The sequence below is a fragment of the Oculina patagonica genome, chromosome 6, assembly GCF_052425735.1.
Source record: "Oculina patagonica isolate OP01 chromosome 6, crgOcupat, whole genome shotgun sequence".
NCBI classification, from domain to species: domain Eukaryota; kingdom Metazoa; phylum Cnidaria; class Anthozoa; order Scleractinia; family Oculinidae; genus Oculina; species Oculina patagonica.
In genome coordinates, this window is record NC_135763.1 from 20,517,175 (window position 1) to 20,540,384 (window position 23,210).

The following is a 23,210-nucleotide window of genomic DNA, read 5'->3' on the forward strand; positions in this document are numbered from 1 at the left end:
AATAGCCGTTGTCCTGCCTCAGAGCAAGACTTTTTACGAACAACAAACACTCTTATACATCGTTCTCCATGGTCTCATAGTGAATAACTAGCTAGGATCTAATGGATATTCTTCTAGTTGCGCGTCATAAGAGTTCCTTTTTCTTAAACTTGCGTGATTTCCCATGCTCAACACACTGCTGATGAAAAGGGAAAGACGTTATGAATATTCAAAACTGAGTTTATCAAAAAATAGCTACTTTAATAAAATACAGCAGTGGCTCACATACATACATGTAAAATGAAAAATTTGTTATATGACTTTTAAACTTAAACCCATGTTTTTGCGCCGGCTCGCAGGCGGTCACAACAACAGACGAATGAAGTCAGTGCTCGCCGATTTAATGCGTCATTTGAACTCTTTTGAATGATAAGGGTAGGGTAACCGTACCCTGGGTACCAGAGGATTTTTTCTCGGGCGCGGTGCCGGCGGCCGACAATGACTGACACCGGAAACCGCGCAAGAAAAACCTCTGGCACCCAGGGTAGGGTAACTGAGTTTTCTATAAAAGAAAAAAATCGCCTGTTTTTCTATGTAAGGCGTCTCTTACGGATAGAACAAACTAGCCTAAACGCAAGGTATTTTAAGGGAATGTTACGTTGTTACGTTACACGCTGTATTGCGTTACAATTTAGTAACCCAAAAGAAACACTTCATTGGCCTGTAACATCGCAACCATGACCTTTTAATTACATTAACAGCATTTACTGAACATTCCAATTGTCAGCTTGCGTTTCTAACAAAGGACAACCAGTACAATGTTGTTTTTGATGGCAGTAGTATTTTCAACTCTGATCTCGGCTAGCGCCGCTGAACTATCTTCTGAGTTCGCTCACCACGCAGTGTTGGACCCAGCGGAGTTGATGAAGCTCTACTGGACGGTTGACTGGGATAAGGAAACCGTATCGTTCGCTGTTGAGGCGGCAACTACAGGATGGGTTGGTTTTGGCTTCTCTTCAGGGAACGGGAAAATGGCCGGTAGCGATGTGGTTATCGGGTGGGTGAAGGACTCTAAAGGTTATTTGACGGTAAGTAATGATTGCATCCATTGCATGATCACCCAGATAGCAAGACTCTTCACCTTGCGGTTCATAACTGCCGTTCCTTAAACTCCAGTTCAGTTTTGTAGCACTAAAAGGTAATCCCCCCTAAATGGAATGCTGGTCTATAGCCCTAGTATAGTCTATGGTTAGATGTCGTTTGGTTGTTTGAAACGGGAATCCAGAACATTTCTTAATAATAAATATTCTTTAAATGATGTCAGACATTTTGTCTAGTGCATAATCTAAACTAACTACTGAAATAAATGAGACATGAACAGAGATCAAGTTAAGCACAACAAGAAATCGCCACGAAGCATACAAAGCAAAATACTCCAGGGAAGTTAAAAAGGACTAATACAGAAATATAAACGAAAGAGACAAATTATATTTGACGAGTTCTGTGACATTCAGTAAACAGAAATTGTTGCAGTGGCAAACAATGACGAGCCGCGTTTGACCTTGGTCGCTAAGAGCAGTATTGTGTATCGTATATCGTGCTAATACCAGATGTCACGCTACAAGCTACGATAACGCAACGTCATTATTTTTTTGACGAATTTCATGTTATTTTAGAACCCCTTTGAGAAACGTTATCGTTTCTTTATGCATTGCGTGCCGTTTATTTGAGTAGCTTGCTAACCACTAACAAACTGTGTGAAAAATCTTCTTATTGAAAAAATCTTGTAAAATATCACATTTTGAGTATTTCAGTGTTTATTGTTTTCGTTTCGGCATGTTATATTGAACAAATAATTAAAAGTAAAAATATCAAAAGAAAAAAGGTAGTCAAAAGTGGTATCCCAATTTCCAACTTCAAAGGGAAACAAAACTGGCCCGAGAAAGAAACCGGGGATAAATTGCAGCGTTTGACTCAGTTAAGCAAATCCAAGAAAAACAACTTTTGGTTCGTGCCCGGGGTTCGTGTTATCAGAAGATTCAAGAAATCAAGAGTTCGAGAAATCGTGATTCCAGTGTACTCACGTAGAAAAAGCTTTTATCGGTTTTTCCTCACGTTTGCATGGGATCAATGGGCATCAATTATCGAGCGCTCATTTCCTTTTAAAACCTGAATACGCGGACAGACTGCATACGTGCGAAATTCTTTGATTAACGCTGAACATATGTTGTGCTTCACAGTTCTTCATTTAATTAATGATATATTTTCCGTTTTTGGTATTTATTTTAATTTTGGTATTTATTTTGGTATACTTTTAACTTGACCTGACAATAACGTTTAGCCAACGTCGAAACGACGTCCATTTTTATGACCATTTTTACGAGTTTTAAATGATAAGAAATGTATTATGGCAGGTATTTATTGTTAAATGTTTCAATTCCAGTCGCTTTATGACGTATTTAGAGTCTTTGCAGCTGTTTCTTGTATCGTTAGGAAAGCTTTGCGATCCTTTTTTTCATTGCTTCCGCCCTGAAATGAATAAGCCTCATTGACGAGACATTTCGATATTTTTCCCTTTCAACCACTTATATGGTTACTGTTGTTGTTTTTTTCAAATTGTTTGTTTATTTAGAACCAAAGGGAGAGTCTTATATCTTTAAGGGAAATTACTGACCAAATGTTCACTTTTGTACGTAAAAAATGAATACGTCTATTCTCTGCAAGCCCACTTATACAACTTTACTTTAATCCAACAAAAAATATAAAAAATAACTAAACATTGAAATTCAATTTCCCAGGATCGTTTTGCCGATGCACAACGTTTGCCACCTTTGGACAAGGAAAATAACTACGTCTTTACAGGCTTCGAGGAAAGTGACAAAAAAACTGTGTTGAGATTTTACAGAAAATTTGATACCTGCGATCCCAGGGACAGAAAGATTGAGGTGACATCAATCACTTATTGACCTTATTATGTTAGCTATTATAGATATGTTATAAATAATCTTGTTGTTGTTTATTTACTTTCAGTAAATTCATTGTGTTTGCACAGATTTAACTGGCGTGTAAGAATCGATAATTAAGTAATTGGATCTTTATATCACAGCAAGGTACCACAAAGATTGTGTTCGCCTATCATACAGAGGACCCAGGGTCGGATGACGATATTAAATACCACACGTTTAGAGGGTCAAGAAGCATACTTCTTCTTAACAGCTTAGACAAGAAACAGATAAACGAGACGGGATGGAAGGATTTTCTTATCAGAAATAACAATGTGAGCCAATATTCTGATTTCTTATTTCTATTTACTCGTTATCGAATCAATCACATTTGTCGGCTTACACTGTCTTAGACAATTAAAAAAATACGTCATAAAATGTTCATAAATTTCTTATGTTGCAAAGTTTTGATGTTGTTTTTCTTAATTTTGATGGACTATTTGCGTGGCCGCGTGTAGGTTCACCATTTTCCGCTTGAGGAAGAGGGGTTCTTCAAACATTGCTTTCCAAATGTCTTTGACAGCTGACAACTCTCTGATATCTGTTTATTGGAAAAATGGCCAAAGTTGCCTTGCCGTTTACGTTACAGTTTACACATTATAATGGTCTATACTCTCATCGACATAGATCTCGACCAATGAGCGCGCGAGGATTATATCGCTTTATACTGCTCGCCTTATTATGACTAACTTTTTTCAGGTAACGATTCCCAAAAAACATACAACCTACTGGTGTTCTCTGATCAGGGCCCCGGAAATTAAAACCAAGCATCACATAACAAAGGTTTGTGTTAATGATTTAAGTGTATTTTCTTTTACTGTATTTCATAAAGTACTTTCTCTCAAAGACCAAAGACCAGAAGTCTCTATTTATATAATTTTATGTTTACTTTTTACTCGTTATGCTTGTTTTGCTTTGTCTCTCTTATTTTTTGTGACTGACTGACTGGTTGGTTGATTGACTGATTTTTGCTATTTTTTATATTTTTATTTCTTTTTTTTTTTTTTTTCGTTATTTGTTTGTTTTGCAAATACATTTTTCATTCACCATGATTTTTGTTGTTATTATCCTTTAGTTTGAGCCGTATATACAAAAAGGAAACGAAGGAATAGTGCATCACTTTTTAGTCTACGAGTGTCAGGGAACATTTAATGACAGTCATTACGGCACTGGCTACGATTGTGTGGATCCCAACATGCCGTTCAAACAATGCTTATCCCCTAAGATTGTGGCTGTTTGGGGAACTGGTGGTGAGGTAGGGCTGCATTTGCAGATGTTAGTAATAAGAGCGATAATAGTTCAGTCTCTTAACTCTCTCTTCCGCGCGCCCTTTATAGGGGTTAAACTCAGACGCGAGAAGAGAGAGTCCAGTAAAACCACCGGTAGCGACCGATTGGAGTGTGGGTCGTTAAGAATGAGGAACTTTCATCTAACTCAATTTTCGCAAACTCCTTGTAGACATCCATATAGGAAAAAAATGGCATTGTTTTACTTTGGCAATAACTTATCAACTAGAGGAATGGAATGTTTTGGAACTTCAATGACTTTATTGATTGTCTAGCAGTGGTAAATACACACCCGTATGTTTCCATCGGGTTTCTTTCTGTAAACGCCGTTAGAGATCATGCCATACAGTCGGCTCAGTAACTTTTTTCAACATACCCTGTTTATTAAGGTTATGTATTGCTTCAGCTGCTTTTGCATTTTTTACCACCGGACACCGATGGGGATGTGCTTAGATTTAAGCCACGTTAGGGTTTGTGCGGATTTGAAGGGGTGGACCTAAAGTTCCCAACCCAGTATGGATATCTTTGAATGCCTCCATCACAGTGACCTTATTAGAGATTCCACTTTCCTCATCTTTTCCCTTCCTAGATCCTGATCCAATTTGGCACACTTCCGGTTTTTTTGTCAGTCTCTTTTTGGTCACTCTGATGCAAGGATGGGGCATATTCTGATCTCGATCAGGCCTAGCCTAATGCAATCAGATCAAAAGCGGTGGTTACGAAACCATGACATCTTTACATAACAGCTGAAATTTAAGAGTTTGAAACTTTCCTTGAGTTTCGCACACTTATAGGAATGCTGGATGGTTTGATTAGGCTACGGATTTCACAGTGCAGTGGATACATGCTCCACTGCAGGTGTGTTATTTGCTAAGGCTGTAGCTAATTGAACGTTTTCCAAACAAAAAAATTCCAGCTGCCAATAATTTGATCGCTGCAAAGAACATTTTCCCTTTCTGCACTGATAGAGTTCTTGCAGGAGTGGATGTCCACAGTAAAAAAATATATGTTTCCTGCTCACCATCAGAAACAGACTCATCCAATGAATTCACATGTTGAGGCTTGTTCAAACATTTTCGGGCCACATGCCTTTGCCACATTTTCTGCAAACATACTGTTAACAATAATTGCACGACATTTCTCTTATGGGTAACCGGCTGGGTGTTGCTTCACAGTAGTCACAATCAGACTGTTTTGGGGGCAGCCCTTTGCTATGACTTCCACCTGGTAACTGAGGGCTTTTTGTCTTTGAGGGGGGCCCTTTTGCTGTCCAGTTGATATGCTCATGATCTCCACGGACTTGCCTCATAAGACGTCGAGCATCAGTTGAGGATTTTTAATTCTTAGCTACTTAAACCACAGCACGAAACCCAACAATGCTTATTTCTTTTTTTTTTGCCTTTGTGTCACCATTCAGGCATTTTATTATCCACAAACAGCTGGATATCCAGTTGGGGCAACGGATTCTCCTAGTGGCTACCTTCTCGAGATGCACTATGACAACCCAGAAGGTATCGAAGGTGAGTATATTTTATACTTGGACTGCAGATTCAAACAAATCCAATCTTAAACATTGAATATTGGCAATAAAAAATTGCTTTCTTTTTCACTTGAAAGGATCGCTATTGTTGGTAGGCGAATGCATGCATAGATCATGAATTGTCTTGTCATTAGCCATCCACTGATATCCTTGCTTTGAGCTTCCTCGTCATTCACATGGGTTCATGAATGCATGCAATCAACTTGAACAACTGTCAAAATCTAATAGACCATATTCGTATTCTCGCTATAGGACTGGAACTAGCTTGCAATGGAGGCTTATGCGGAGGAATAACATTAAAAACAGCTTTATGTCATTTGCATTTGAAAAGACTACTCGCATTAGCCTCCATTGCAAGCTAGTTCTAGTCCAATACCGAGAATACGAATAAGGCCTATTAAAATGGAGCAATTCTGTCTAATGGAAATATATGCATCTCCATAAGAATCCCTACAGGCCACTGTGGCAAATAGACGAAAATTACAATACATAGTAACTAGATCCTATGCCACGTAGGCAAACGACACTGGATGGTAGTGGTCTCCGTCAGGTCTCTTTTTGCTTCGTTTTGTCAACACATGCAAAGAAAGAAAACCGGTACCTACAGTATATTCAGATCAAGCCTACACCCAGATGTACAGTATCTATAACATTCCCATTGATATGTGTTTTTGTCTTTTTACATTGCATTTTCCATTTGTATTGATTTATGATCCATTAAAAGTTTTAACGTAGAATAAATGATCTAATAAATGCCCATTGATTTATGATTTTCATTTCGAGGAAGGTGTTAACTAGATATTTGGTGTTTCTGTATTAGAGCAATTGTTCGTAGATATAATACTCTACTTATAAAGAATATCAATGTCTGATTCAGGGCGTAAAGACAGTTCAGGAGTACGTTTTTACTACACTTCAAAACTCCGTAGTTACGATGCAGGTGTATTATCTGTCGGGGAATCGGTCACTCCATACATGGTAATTCCTCCCAAGCAGAAATCGTGGTTGACTGTGGGTTACTGTCCAAAGGAATGTACCCAGGTAAAAAGCTAACCTTAATTAAATATCAAACGTAGAACATACATTTTATACAACGTAACATGCTATGTAAAGTTTATTGTAAGAAGCTTCAGACATGCCGTCTTTGAAGCTTGTGTTGGAGAAAGCATTGCAATAGATCATATTCACGATAGCCGCCATGATGGTTTTCATATTATGATGCAAAGCCGGCGACACATTAGGCGACTTTATTCGCCAATTGCGGCGAATTTGATCGCCAACGATCGGCGAATAAAATCGCCGACATCTGACATGCCAGATATCGGCGATTTTATATGCCGATCGCTGCGAACGAAGAAAAATTGCAATCGCTGCACCGAGTACGCCAAGTGGGTCGCCGGCATGTTTTCTGCCAGGGGGGCAAACATTGAAATGATGCCGTTTGTCGAAAAATCGGCTCATCCAAATAGTGAACTATCTGTGCCAAAATGACATTGGAAATCCAGATTATGGAATAATGGTTTCATTACTGAGACAAGTTCAATAAAGTTGCCCGATAACTTGACTTGTTAGTTACGCAAGCCGTTTTCATGAAAGGGCCGAAATTGCGTAAAACTTAATATATTTTTACAACAAAACTTAAACAAAAGCATGGTATGAAAAAAGTATCAGAAATAAAAAGAAACCAGCTAGAATTTGTCGATTTAAGCTTGTTTGATCCGTCAGAAATCACGTGTCTTATTTGCATTATTAAGCGAAAACAAACATGGCGGCTATCATGAATAAGCTCTATTGAGTAAGTATAAACATTTTTCTTTGGCCCCATAAAAATTTCACAATTAAGTGATTTCTTTAAATTCAGTGTTTTTGGTTTCACTTCACGACACAGATATATTTTCACCTTTCCTAGTTGCTATTGTTTTTGTTGTTGTTGTTTGTTTGTTTGTTATTTGCTTTTAGTGCAAGCACCTCCACCCAACTGTCACTGACCAGTTTAGTTTTCATTCTTAAATTTTAATTATTTCCATTTTTTTCTTTTTATTTTACAAGGAATACTTTAAATCGACAACACTACCAGAGAAAGGAATTAAGGTGTTTGCCGCATTTCTTCACACTCACCTACAAGGTATGTGTATTCTTAACAAATCAAACCTTTTACCCTATTCTTGTTTATAGTTAGGTTCAATATCTATTATGATCACAATGCATTCACAACTAACGGCTGAGAGAAAGACAGATAAAGTGTTATCTGAAGACAATATGATATAAGTAGAAGCATTCAATAAGGTATAATTGTACAAGTTAGTTCTTTTTCTTGTCTTTATTTCTTTCTTTTTCCTTCCTTTATTTATTAATTTACTTTTTATTTATTTATTTATTTATCTAGGAGCAACCGCACAAACAAGATATTGACAATCATTTTTTTGTTTTTTTTGTGGTCGGTTAAAACGATTTAAACATTATTTCACTTTTTTATTTCCTTGCATTGAACATTTCTAATACGGACACCGAAGGCACAGAGCAGAGTGTCCGTATTGGAGAGGTGTCTAAGACTCCACTGACAGCTTGAAGTGTTCAGTAACTTAAATGAGGCCAACAATCATCATTTAACTGCATCTAAATTGTTTAATATGCAGCATTGAGACACACTGTCTAACAGCTGTTTTAAAAAAAAATGATCTTCAACGCAATGCTGCATGTATGAATTGGCATTAAGCACAATTCCAAAAACGTATAAAGCTGCGTTCACATTTAACCCGAAACATGTTTAGGGGCAACCGCACAAACAAGATAGTGACAATAATTATTGTGATTTTCGTGGTCGGTTAAAACATTTAACATTATTTCACTGTTATTGACTCTCCGAGATCATCCGTTTACATGTAGTTAGAAAATACCATGAACGCCACATCCATGAAAGAGGAAAAGTAGAGCGGTACTACTTATTCGGGGAGTGCCACGGAGACAACACGGAGCGGGATATCCTCTTTGAGACGTGTGCCCGTGTAAATGTCAAATTTTAAAAGAAACATCTTCAAAATGATAATGGATACGGAGTGTCCGAAACATGTCTTTGAAATTTAGAAGTGTGTTTAATTTTTCAAATGTTTAATTTCGCTCATACTTTTATGAAGTTTCGCTAATATTTATTTGACTTTCTAAACGTGCACGATATTGGCCTACACCACTATGCTGGTGCCCTACACCAGCATGTCTTTGAACTTTAGAAGTGTGTTTATTTTTTCAAATGTTTAATTTTTCTCATGCTTTTATGAAATTTCGCTAATATTTACTTGACTTTGTAAACATGCACGATAGTGGCCCTACACCACTTATATATCAAACAACGTAGCTCCTAGCTTCCTAGTCAGCAAAGGAATCAAATTGTGTACAATTTTTGCTGGACGCACACACTTGGGACTTCTGCCCGGCAAAATTAAGATAAGGATATACGAACGAAAATTTCGCTCGCATAGCTTGATTTCGCGGTGGTGTTTTTTTGTTTTTTTTTTTCTACACTACAAGCGTTCCAATTCTATTGACATCAGCGGTTGAAGTCTCACTGAAATAGCCGGCGTTCGATCTCAACATACTGAAATATAAAAATTTACTGTTGCGTTTGTTCAGCCTTTTAACTTTTAAATAAAACGGCATACTGACTTTAAAAAAAAATGAGAAAAAAAAGAATAGTTATGGCTTCCATTTGGATTTGAAACAACGACCAAGGCATACACAATTTCAGTAGAAGTGTTCTCTACCAACTGAGCTATCGTAACTTCGTATGGTACAGAATATTTTGTTTTGTATTTTTTAACTGATATTGTATTTGGACGCGCTTCAAAAAAACTTGTTTAATTACTCGATTATGAGTAAGCAAAACACTAAAAATCGCTTTGTTTTAGTTTGTCGTACAGAGATAATTTCTAACAAATTTCTGCACTGCATGTCGCAATAATATTCAAGCGTAGCAAATGGTTTAAATTTATGCAATTACAGAGCAATGTATGGGCACGTTGCACAGAATTGCTAGTTTCTCGACTCTTGAAAGATTCACACCAAAAACAAAAATGTAGGGTTATTAAGAGTCATACAAAGATACTTCATGCCAAATTTTAGAATGAAAGGTGTAATATTCGAGCGATAATTATTTAATCACAGAGATGATTTACATAATTGCAGAGCAATGTATAGGTATATCACAGAATTGCAAATTTCTCAACTCTTGAAAGATTTTTATCAAAAATCAAAACGTAGAGTTATTAAGAGTCAAACAGTGATACTTCATGCCAAATTTTAGACTGAAAGGTGTAATAATCAAGCCATAGAATTATTTAATGGTACTTATTTAACTATAAATTACAGAGCAATGTATGGGCACGTTGAACAGAATTGCTAATTTCTCGGCTCTCGAAAGATTTTCATCAAAAACAAAAGTGTAGGGTTATAAAGAGTCACACAGAGATGCTTCATGCCAAATTTTAGACTGAAAGGTGTAATAATCAAGCCATAAAATTATTTATTGGTACTTATTTAACTATAAATTACAGAGCAATGTATGGGCACGTTGAACAGAATTGCTAATTTCTCGGCTCTCGAAAGATTTTCATCAAAAACAAAAGTGTAGGGTTATAAAGAGTCACACAGAGATGCTTCATGCCAAATTTTAGACTGAAAGGTGTAATATTCGAGCCGTAGAATTATTTAATCGTACTTAATTATTTAATTATTTAATTATATTTATTTTATATCTTGTTTGTGTAATTATTCATTTACCAGGACGTGCAATATGGACGAAACATATCCGTAATGGAGTTGAACTGCCAGAAATTGCACGAGATGACAATTACGATTTTAACTTTCAGGTAAAATTAAATAGTGGCAATAAAATAAACATTACATGATCAGAGTCCAGGAGAAAGAACGGTTGGCTATTTAATTTTACAAGCGTGGCTTCAGAACTGAAATGGGAAATAATTATAGAACTAAACGCAGTGCATCGCGAGCTGGTGGTTGGCCAATTATACCTGTTTGAAGAATCGTTGACCCATGAAAAACATTTATTTATTTTTTATTATTTTTTATTTATTTACTTTTGCCACACAAACAAAAAATATAATTATGAAAAATAGATAATACAAAATCAATATACAAGATAATAATTAATATACAGGACTACAATATAATATAAGATTAGAAACAAAATGGCGAGGGAACCTAATAAAAAAACACGGGGCTTGTAAGCTTAGGTTCCCTCACAAGAAAAACAGATGACTAGTTCAGGTACTGAAGTAATGACAAGACTTAATAGAAGACGGAGTTAATAGTTATCAATAATATATGCTTTACGTTTTCTTTTAAAAGATGCCAGTGATGAAGAGCCCGAAATTTCAGGTGTAAGTGAATTGAAAAATTTAGGACCTTGAAAGAATACGGAGAATTGTCGGATATTTGTTCTACATAATGGTAGACGAAAGGAGTTTGCATGCCTTGTATTATAACGATGGATTTGATTGTTGATTGTGAATATATTCTCACATTTTTGAGGGAGAATAGCGTTTTTAAACGAGAACATAAACTGACCCAAGAGCATTAAATGAATATCTTGAAATTTAAGCAAGTTAAGCTTCTTGAAAATAGGTTCGGTATGGGCTTTATAATAAGACTTGTTCACCATCCTAATCACACGTTTTTGCAAAATTACAATTCTTTGAAGATTAGTTTTATAAGTTGAACCCCAGACTAAATTACAGTAATTAAGGCATGGAAGTATCATTGCGTTATATAACATGCGGAGAGAAGGAGTTGAGAGATAAAAACTAGATCTAAAAATTATACCGATAGATTTAGAGATTTTAATCGCTAAGCTAGATATATGAGACTTCCAAGTTAAGTTGTCATCTAAAACTACCCCAAGAAAGACTGTTTCATTGACCTGTGCAATAGTTGTTTCATTAATAACAACATTAAAGTCCGAAGAAGATTGTTATTGTCGTGGTTTAAATTCCATAAAATTTGTTTTAGTTAAGTTCAAAGAGAGTCTGTTTGCTCTGAACCATTTTGACAGTTTAATTAATTCACCGTTTAGAGTACTAATTAAGAAATCTGGGTCTTTGTGGGTGATGAATAAATTCGTATCGTCTGCGAATAAACCATGAACGAACCATAAACCATGAACGATGCGACCCAAATGTTTAATGGGAAATTGGAAAGAATAAGCATGGTAATAAGACAGGTTACATAAATCATGCTCCAAAGGCTCTCAAATAAAAAAAAATGTCTTGATTATCAATAGAAATAATATTACTAAGCTTACCAATGCTGTCTACCCAGAATACCATTGGGTCACATCGTTCATGGTTTATGCTTTTCCCAGGGTCAACGTTTCTTCAATTAGGTATATACTGATACCTTAATTTCCCACACCTAATCCTGTTAGGAACAGGATCCTGGGGATGTAGATTTAAAATTTTACTTTAAACACTGATTATCATGCAAACGTGGCTTATGTAAGTCTATTAACAAATCAAACTTATTTCTTCTCAGACTTTACAAGCACTGCCATTATAAGGCTGATACGTGACATCCAAAACAATTAAATGCCTCCAGAACGTATCTGAAATATTAACTAAGGAACCATTATATTATATATCAAATACCGTACATAAATTTAAATCTTTTACTCTATTATTAAAGGATATACAAGCTTTGAGGGAGGAGGTTCACATTCGACCGGTCAGTGTATTTATTTTTAAAACAACCAGTTGGACTACATTGTGTTTAATCTTAACTATGGGCGTTATCATTAGTCCTGACTGATTTTTGTTTTTTTTGCAAAGCATCCTACTGACGTAGAACGCAGGCGCGCTCATATGATTTGGTGGCGGGTTTCCCATCTTATTTGTCGCTTCACAATCAGTTGGCTGGCAAGTTTGTACACTGCGAACGAGACCTAAAAGTGAAAAACACTCGGGCTGGATGGAGTTTTGAGGCGTTAGAGCACATTAAAATTTAGGGTCGCTCTAATTGCTCTGTTCCCGTGTTATCTGTTGTTGTTGTCGTTGTTGTTATCTTACGAAATCTTTGTTCTTGCCTGTATCTTTAGGGTGATGACCTGATTCATTACTGCAAATACCAAACTATGGACCGTGACAAAATAGTAGAGGTGTATAATTTGTAACTTGAGTGTTCAGATTTTTTTAATTGTACTGGTGACTTGTCTACTTGTTGTTTGCAACTGCAGCGATCAACTTTAGTAAAAGACTGAGGTACGGACATTATCGTCAAAACCTGTCGTCAATTTTTTTTTGTTCGCTTTATAAAGTTATACAGTTTATATAGTTATATAGTTTATTGTACCGGTTTCAGTCTTAACCACTTTCTTTAAAAGGGCCTCTGCGGACGAATACAAACTACAATCAACTTTCGCGATCGCCTTGCGGACACCCCGCTATTGCGGACACTCGCTATTACGGACAAAATCCAGATCTCCGGCGAAAGAGGTTTGACTGGAAATGACTCTCGCTATTATGGACTCTCGCTATAACGGACACTAAACGACGCCCCGAGCGTGTCCGCTATACCTAGAGTTGACTGTACCAAGAGTTGACTGTACTACCATCGTGCAAAATCCTTTTTTCATCTATGAAAATTTTGTTAACAACTTTTGCACTTATAGCGAAAATGTAGCAGCTTCCAACACAGACGTTCTTCTCGTTTGACACACAAAAATGATTTATGCGCAGCAGTGAAAAGAAAAGTGACAGTTGCTTCGAAAGCGTTTTACATTGACGCTTCCAAATACTGTTTTACCGATCAATCATTTAAGCATGACTATTTTTTTCTTATGTGTTGAATTATTATGTATATTATTTGTTATTGTACTTTGTAGGGTGGTCTCGCCACCAGGCAAGAAATGTGTCTCGATTTTTTGTACTATTACCCGCGGATAGCTAACGTATCAGGTCACTGCACCAGTATACAGTACAAACCAGTTGAGGACTTCATGGGAAAGTACTTGTAAGTGACTATTCTCCATTCAGATAATTATAGACCCCTCACCATTCTGGGCGGAATTTGTCGATTGCCAGCGATCGTCGGCATCATCGAAATAAAGTAAATGAACTGCTGCAGTTATCTTTTCAAAATCTGAAGAACTTACTAATAATATTAAAAGAAGATTGTTTTTCTCAATATGTCTTTTTTGAATTGGATTTATTTAGTTTTTAGAAAAATCGACCAAACATTACTTGAAAAATAAGGTTTTTATGTGTATCCTACCCTTCTACTTTACCAAATACACGCATATCACCCATCAAGCGTTTCATTCTATCAACACATACATTTCAGCCCGCGTGAACCTTTTTTCTTCCTTTCTCTTTAGTCCGTCCCTGAAAGTGACGTCATTAAGGACTAATCCTCTCATCAAAGAGAATTTTACGTGGACAGAAGAAATGGTGTTAGACTTAAGGACATTCTACGATAAAGGAAAAACCTTTATTCCTACTTGCTACAAGGTTAGTATTAAAAATGTTAAAAACATAAAATCTTGAAACTTTATTCCTTAAGATGTCAAATCTGTTTGAATTTGTGTGTAAACCCTTCAGGTCTCTGTTTGTCCGTTTTGAGCTTGCTTTTTTCTGACATGTACTAGAACATAAAGGTATTTGGGTGCAAAAGCGTCGGTATGGATTTGAATATAAGGAGGGCTTTTTGCAGCCTATTCTTTATCTGAAGGACTGATGTCTTGACTTTTGCATGACCAGTCTCACTGCAGCATTTTGGGGCCGTTGTAGTTTTGTAGTTTTTGCACACTGAGACCAGTTTCTGGTCGGCTAGACTATATGATAATTGCTTGTTTGTTCTGTTTCCTGATTTTGCTTTGTACAGGGGAAAATACTTCATAACGACACTGTGGCAATTCCAGAGATCACAAAACCGTTACCTCCATTAAAGTCGCCATGTACCACCCGTGATCCTGAAAGTAGCTCCTATGTGGCGGCTGCCTCTCGTAATCTTGTTCTGTTTTTGTTGATCATTTACTGGATGAATTAAGGGATGAACGGCACCTTACGAAAAATAAAATAGAAACTCATGGTATAGCTTTAAACAGGCTAGACATCCTTTAGCTGATTTTGTATAACCAAAATAGATTTTTCAATCGTCTTTATCAGGCGCGGATCCAGGAAAAAATGATGACCGTTCCCCTATAACAGAAGCGCCGAAAGCGCGAGCCTCCAGGTCCGGGAACATGCTCCCCTGAAAAAAAAATTGATTTTGACTCCCTCAAGTGTCATTTCCGGGTATTTTCGGACAGGATGAACACAAATTATTTGTTTTTTGGATGTTTAGACTTGGAAATTTTCTTTAACATAATAAACACTAAAAATATTTATTTGTAATAAAAAAATTGACCGATTTCCATAAAACGGTGGAAACCGGTCTGGATCCGCGGCTGTATATAGACATCGATTGTACGTTGTGTATGAAAAAAGCTGCAGCATTTATCGATATAAAAGTAGTGTGTACCAGTTTCCAATGTCTTGTAAGTTGTGGTAAAAGTAGTCTTGGTGCCTTGTGACAATACTTGTTTTAATTGTAGTTTTAAATATTGTCAATCTAATTTAATTTCATTCAATGATGCAAATTACGTATGAAGATCCCTACGGGGAACGTAATAAAATTTATTGCCGGTATTGTATTGTAGCTTTAGACTTATGCGAGAACAATGATTATTGACCAGTGTAATGGTAGTATTGGTCTTCGATTTCGCATACTTGCAATATTGTCTTATTGCTGTCTCTGTCGAATTTCTCAATGCATGTGGGGCAGTATCACAAGAATCACTTTGAAAAGTCAAAGTCAAAAGAAATATTTATATTAATGGAAACTTTGAAATAATGGTATAGCTTTGTTTAAAATGACTGTAACAGTCCACTAGAGTAACAAAAGATGTATTCTCATGAGTTATACAGGCATGAGATTTCAAACAAAAATTGAAAATGTCTGGCAGACGTTTTCAAACTCTGCCCATGTGTCATGGATAAACTGATCGGTAAAAAAATAAATACATCTTGCTCTCCTTTGAAATATTCATGTTATATCTTCACATTGGTGTTCTCTGCGCATCTTGTGAATGAGTGTAGCTCTTGAATGGAGGCATAATTTTAGCTCCGTAATGGCGAAAATGCATCAAAATCGCCATGATACTGCCCCTTTAATGATACAATGGACAAGACAAAACAACTCGGAAGTGCCGTTAACACTTGTAGGTAAGAGGTTTCTCTGTTGGGTTGTGCTGTTAACACTGTTTGAGAAACAACTTTTTTAAAATAGACGCGCATTGATGATTTTGCAAGTAATACCTCTTCTAAACAGGAAGACAGAAATTTTGGGGGCGGCCCGAACAGAATTCTCGTAATCTTCTTGAATGGCATGTGAAGGTATAATGCATGCTCTATTCATGGAAGAAAGTGCTGAAAGTGCCGCTAAACGGTTTTTCTTACATGGATACGCATAGAATTCTTGTTTTATCTAAAAGAACCGTGGGCGGTCTGCACGAGTTAGTTCAATTAAACTTTGGAGATGCCATTAAACTTTTAAGGAACAGGGTCCTTATAACTTGACATGCACAGAATCACTCCAGTATTTTAAAGCCATTTAAGAAAGCGGTACATGTTTTAAGCAGAAAGGTGAAAATTTTTTGAATTATCTTGCAAAGCCGAATTCCTCCTCTTTTTGAACGACATTTTTCCGACCACTGCTTAACTCGGTGGCTTCACTTTGAGGATCGTGTTATGCAAGTGAGGTGATCAGGGCATGAGGGCCTCGCCAACCAGTTTCTTTTAGTGTTGTAAGTAATACACCTTTTGGGTGTAATAGTGTTAAATTATTCCTGTTGCCGAAATTATGAAGAGGTGTTTGCTGAAATGAAAATGCAGAAGAAGAATTTGGCAGTCACGGTTATTAGGCTATGTATACATGATATGACTCAAATTGATACAGCAAAGCGAAAACTATAACCTCATTACCTCGGTCAGGTTGGAGTTTAAATTAAGACCACTCTCAAATTCATTATGCTACTTTACAAGTACAGTGTATACAAAACATATGTTGGGCCATTAAGACTATAATGGAGTTCTTACTGTGACATCTATACCACAGAGAACACTACAAGAGAATGAAACGACGATTTGGTCATTTGAGCAAATAAAAGTACTTTAGAAAGAAATAGTGTTCTTCACGTAAAAAAATGAATAAATTAACTGTAGTTGAAAACTGAAAGGTGTTTAGAATCTTTTAAAAAAAACGAAATTGGTTAATGGCCTACACGCTGTGAATATCACTTATAATTAATTCATTTTAATGATACTCTTGTTTCAAATTATTATAAATTTCTTTTCATATGTCACTTTTGTCAGGACATTTGTTATTTATTTCTGATCTTATATCAAGGGAGCTGGCTCTTCCATGTGCTCGAGAATAAAATCTTTTATTTTGCTCTATTAGTAAGTAGTAGTTTTCTAATATCCTACCGGATGACGTAACTCTGCAAATTTATATTTAGCTTGTAAAGGTTGATCTGCCCTCTCTATGGAAATTATTACTGCACGACCCTCCCCCCTGGCCCCATACATACATACAACCTTTATTTATACACGATAAAAGATATAAGCTACATGCTTGTGGGTTCGTGTACAAATTAAAAATAGACAAAAAGATAAAAAATGTTAGTTTTGTGAGAGCAATTAAACGATCACCTATTTATCAGCCCCAAACCACACAAAAATTGAAATAGTTGCACAGAACTCACAAATCAATTCAAACTCAAGGCAAGGACGCGAAATAGGAAATGCTTATACGAGAAAAGTGTAAACAGTTCGTTAATACAACAAAGTGCCAATTTGTGTGCAGTGAATACACTCACCGAGCAGCTGAACAAATTAGTTTTTGCGACATTATGGCTCGACCAGTCTACATTATTCTACCGCGTTCAGTTTCACTTATACTTGTTCGTTTATTTCACTCATATTAACCTAGTTTAATATGTTTACTTATTTGTCATACTGGATAACCACTATATAATTTTTTTTTAGTAAGCTGTTTCTTCTTAAGGCAGGCCGTGTTTTCTGTTTAATTTATTCAGTTGATCGACAGGTGTATGGGAACTGTTAAAAGAAAAAGATGATATCTACGATGTTGTGAAAAATAACACACCCAGTATACAAAATAACTCCAGTCGAAATAGGGTGAATTACTAAGGGTTTATTTTAAGCTAATTTTAATATACTGTAAGTTTTGTATGTGAATGGGTCACGTTAAAGCGTTAAAGTGTAATGCCTATATGTGAACCAATGCCCAAAGGTTTTGTATTTATCTAACATCAGAGTAACATAAAATAAAAACACCTTTTACTAGTGATAACCTGAACATATAAAATAAAAACAGAAATTGTAGTACAGACATAAATAGCTTTGAAACATCTAAAAATCCGAAAAAATGTTCAAGAAACATATTTTAAGTTGCTAAGCTCGTAATATTTGATAACGCGTTTTGACAACGAGTTTAGCATATAAATGAAACTTTAGTAGCTTAATGGCATTTTAGTCATTGTGTAAAATTGTGTGCTAATTAATACCGCCTAAAGCAATCATGCTACGAGAACTCGACAGGTTTGTAAAAAGCTTCCTGTCAATTACCTTATTATTATCACCAGGTGCATTCACTATAGATATGTTTCTGGTTCCAGATCTCTCCAGAACATATCAATTATGTTTGAATAAAAATAGAAACGTGAAACAAGGCCTGGTAGAAGGCGACTTTTCCGTCCTTTTTTAACATTTCAACCTAATGTTCGCTAGCGACAACGGGGTGCGGAGTAGCGTATTTAATTGACTACGCTGTATAGAGTTTTTGAAAGGGCGGAATAATCTTATTCGCATCGCCCAACCGAAGTTTCTATTAACATTTTGTTAAAACAACTTTAGTAGAATGCATTGTGTTCGGTGTACACAAATTTCCATTGTAAGAAGCTCATTGGCTTGAGATTATAATCCTCGGCAGGACGACTACGATAAAAGAACGCGCGTTTATTAATTATTCACACTAGCTGACATCAGGCGCTATAAATTTACCAAGACGACTCACAATTTCTATCCGGACACTTGAATTACTTGATTGCCTCTAAAAACCTAAAGGTAAGTATTTTATTGCAACTTTTTTACGCTAAAAGTGCTTAACATTTCTTTGATTTCAAAACAACAAAATTTAGTGTAACAAGCCAAGGACTAAAGAGGTAAATATTTAAACAATCGGGTCTTTTTTGTCAAAATTTGTTTTTTGCCTTTTTATTTATTCATTTTTTCCAGGTGATGACACATGACGTTTGAAAAGTTATCACCCCAGTGCAAATATTTTCTCTTGTATCGATGTTAAATACTGCCGGAAAGTAGAAAAGGAGTTAACCTTCCTTTCTACGTTATTAGCTGAATGTTTAATTCACCAAGTCGAAGGCTATTGTTTTTTTATGGTATTCGTTGTGACAGATATAATGCAAAATTTTTTATCACACGTCGAGACCATTGAATAGCTCGCACATTATTTTTACGTTGCATTGTTTGCGCATCTGTTTGTGATACATCCGAGAATAATTTCTGGATTTGAAACTGTAAATTAAAGATATCAGTATAAAGGACTTGTAAGTTTATTTACAGTGTCTGTCTCTAAGATAAGATATCGATTCTTTCCGAATAACACATCCTAAAAGCCACGACATTTTAATTATTTACAGCAACATCAAGTCCATGATGAGTTTGAAGTTCCTCGCCTTCCTTTCGCTCACAACGCTTGTATCGTTTATTGTGGCTTTGCCATTCCATAAAGCGAACTTTGCCACAACACTGGGGAAGAGCGATTACTTTGAAGGTAAGCTATTTTATTTCATCTTTACGCAAACAAACTTTACCAGGTGTTGAAAAACTTGCCCCACGACAAATAACATGGATGAAGTTTCAGAGTTAACGGGAGTGAACTTAGTCTGAGATATTCGTGTCCGGCCAAAACAGATTCTTTAACCACACAGACCTTTTTTCACCGTGTAGCATATTTTGGAAATCATAAGAGACGCCGATAAAGGCGGGAGTGTTTACCAAGACATGGAAATAATTGCCCAAACAACAGCGTATAAAGAAACTAAAAATATCTACAACAGTGGTCGGTGCATGCCTTTCGAACATTTCCGGAGTTTATGACAGGAAAATAGAGAATGATTTTGACTATTTTCACCTCGCTTTTGTTTTCTTTCTCTTTTTTTCAAATTATTTCAAAACTTTCTTCATTATATGTTAATTACAAAGAACACAGAAATGAGAAGCTAGGCTCGTTTGTGTTAGCAGACAAAAGAAGCCAGAAGTAAATTATTTTTGGAAAAAAATCTCTCAATTTAAACATCATAAGTATCAGATACAAGAAAAGTAACTAAAAGTCTTTTCCGCTAAACAGCTCGCGTTTAATGTTCAAGCATTACTTTTTATTTCAGGTTTTATTAAACCTATAATAACACAGGGCTCACATTTTGCGATTTTCATGTGCATTCTACAAAATCAGAATAATTTTCTCTATGAATTCCAACAAATTTACATAGAGTTCTGATAAACTTAACTCATGACCAGTCTTCAAGTGAGGCATGTTTGTAATTAATTATAGATGTAGTGTATTTATGGGAAGCGTAGCCAGCTAACTTGACGGAGATATGTGATAAATACAAATCTTAATTAATCTCTCACGACCATTTTTCCCGTTTTGAGACAACGACAATAAAACACAAACAATTTTAGAGCCATAGTCAAAGTAAAGTGGTGACCAACACCATGCCTCTTTCAGCAGTTTGCTTCATCTGTGCTGAAATCTTGTTTTCATTACTGAAAAACAAAACAAAAACACGCGCACGCGCACGTGCCTCTGTTATCTCAACAAACAGCACTACCAAATTTAAAACCTGTTTATATTTTGGAGTATTTTTTTGCATTTTGCAGGCAATTATATAAATTTTAGTTTTTTATTCGCCTTTAAAAATCCGAAATATTCGTGAGAAAAATGATATGACCGCTTTGGTTGACACCTTTTTAATATTTTGCAGGCAGTTGCATTTCTTTAAATTTTAAACATTTTTCCCTTTTAATGTGGTGTTTTCTTTCCTTTAAAACATTAGGAAAACCCTTTAAATTGTAAACATTACGTACCTGTGTTCCGTGATATATTTGTCTTCCGCATAAACAGGACGTACAGGTATTTTTCTGCTGTGCTTAACAGCAGCGATATCTGTGAAAAGGGGAAAAAGCAGTGATAAACATGTACATATACAAGTATTTCACAAGTTGTTGTTGTTTCCCTACCCTGGATATGAGATACCAAAAAAAGTTTTTACTTGAGAAAGGCAGTATGGCTCTCACAACTTGTGAAAGTAACACTAAAACGTTAGTGATTTTGTTTGGTAGCTCTTATTTAGTAAGGTTATTGTTTGTTTAATTTGTCTGTTTCCGCTCATTGATATTTTTTATTTCGGCTTATATTTTAGAAGAACCTTACGAAGAGAAAAGAGCTCCATGTGCTGATAAAATGGACGAATATCACTGCTATTTAGAGGCAGTATTTGAGTACGCGTGCGACGAGACACCAGAATCAATGAAAAGGAAGTGTGCGAGAACGTGCGGCTTTTGCTGACCCATTCTGAAGCAATAAAAGGTATGGTATAACTCAGTATTAGAATTATTTAAAGTTTTTTCTGCAGACACCACTAACAACTGAAAACTTTTAATGTTTTTTTTTTTTTTCCATCACGATTCATTTACAACAAATAACTCATTTTTATACTGTAAATATGATATTTCTGCCTTTTTTCAGGAAACCAGAAGAGTTCTTTTTTGAAGTATATTGCACCTATGGAGGCTATCATTATTGAGTTGTCGAATCGCTTGAGGAATAATTTACAATTGAAATTACATACTTAGCACTGCCGTTTGCATTTGTATCGGATATATAATATAAAGTTTCTTAGTAAACTGCTTAAAACATTAGGTCACTTGTCAACATAGAGATGTTTCGTATATGTACAACTGAGGATTCGAAGGGCTTACTCTAGAAAGGTTAGATGTCAATTAACTAAATGTTATTTAACTCGACAATTATTCATTAAAAGTAAACCAGAGAAAATTATCTTTATTCGGCAGCTCTATTGTGTAAAATAAAGAAAAGAAAAGAAAAGAAAGGCTTGTCGTTTTATCAGTGTCTGCTTTAGCCTGCAATGCAGGCGTATTTTAGCGAGCGAACGCATTTCGATCGGACGGGCGCCACCTTAGATTCGTACTCGGAAGGGGATTGTGGAGAGGAGAACACGCGTCTGAGGGAGTAGGAGTGAGACTGAATATCGCTCTTTTCTTTGCTTTCAAACCTCTTTCCACCCTCATCCAACATGGCGGCGAATCTTCTCGATCGCGAGCTTTTATATTACTCTCGCGCGCCCACGGAAAACACCTGCACTGCAGGCTATGTCTTCTCACTCTTCCATATAAAGCTCGCAAGGAAAATGAAAAACTTTACACCTTTAAAATATAATTCCTCTTAGGCTTCTTCAGAACAATTCCTTCGCAAGTAACTGACCCGTGTGTCATTCGAAAAATGTTACACTTCTTTCAATTCTTACTGCATGAAGGGCTTCGAATGGATTAGCCTCTCTAAAGTAGAAACGAAACCGCAAATCGTTGTTAGTCTGCAACACATTTGAGTTAGGAATCTCTCGGCTCTGTACTGTCTCCCACAAATTGGCAAAGGTTCAAATTGAGCTAATAACAAGGAACTTACTCTAAGCAAATGAAGACCACTACGACTTGAAGTTTTTGATGGATCACCGTTTTTATGAAGGGTTTACTTGAATTGTTTTTTTTTTTTTTTGGCATAAGGTATCTACATTTCACCTTGCAACTGTCTTAAAAAGTGTGTCCACCTAGTAACTATGGTTATTTGCCTTTTATTCCTTGATTTCCGTTTACACAACACATTCCATATTCTGTTAAGAATGAGTATAATTGTCAAACGGGACAAATCATGAATGTGATGGCAAATTTCTAATAGTAATTAGTAGAAACTCAGCTGTGTTCTATTGGAAATCCGCGAATCTGATTGGTTCTCCCACTGATTTCTATTTTAACAATAGAGTACTTCTGTCGAGGAACTATCGGCTGATAGTTGCCCCGCGGAAATTTGATGTTCTTAAAACAAATATTAGCCCGAGAAGCGAAGCTTCGAGGGCAAATATGCTAGTTTTAAGAACATCAAATTTCCAAGGGGCAACTATCAGACCGATAGTTCCGAGACAGAAACACTCTATTGTCTTTATTGTTAACCACTAAA

The 23,210-nt window shown here is 36.1% G+C and overlaps 1 protein-coding gene and 1 long non-coding RNA gene across 4 annotated transcripts; both read left to right on the top strand.

Moving 5' to 3' along the window:
• The first annotated feature begins 704 nt into the window (after positions 1-704).
• On the top strand, positions 705-15,499 carry LOC144655991 (DBH-like monooxygenase protein 1 homolog). The gene is made up of 14 exons (XM_078516196.1): positions 705-1,067; positions 2,778-2,924; positions 3,086-3,256; positions 3,681-3,764; positions 4,057-4,236; positions 5,685-5,787; positions 6,685-6,848; positions 7,857-7,932; positions 10,584-10,669; positions 12,501-12,539; positions 12,910-12,969; positions 13,696-13,823; positions 14,188-14,320; positions 14,694-15,499. The coding sequence occupies exons 1-14, from the start codon at positions 798-800 to the stop codon at positions 14,856-14,858; spliced, it is 1,806 nt and encodes a 601-aa protein (XP_078372322.1). The 5' UTR covers positions 705-797; the 3' UTR covers positions 14,859-15,499.
• A 3,282-nt stretch (positions 15,500-18,781) lies between these two features.
• Positions 18,782-22,079, top strand: LOC144655999 (uncharacterized). Of its 3 annotated transcripts, none has more exons than XR_013571230.1 (4): positions 18,782-19,098; positions 19,594-19,727; positions 21,379-21,545; positions 21,705-22,079. It is a non-coding gene; the product is annotated as an uncharacterized LOC144655999 (long non-coding RNA). The 3 variants fall into 3 exon arrangements; XR_013571229.1 differs by having other exon boundaries at positions 18,801-19,000; positions 21,705-22,078; XR_013571231.1 differs by lacking the exon at positions 18,782-19,098 and adding an exon at positions 19,230-19,500.
• Positions 22,080-23,210: the final 1,131 nt, after the last annotated feature.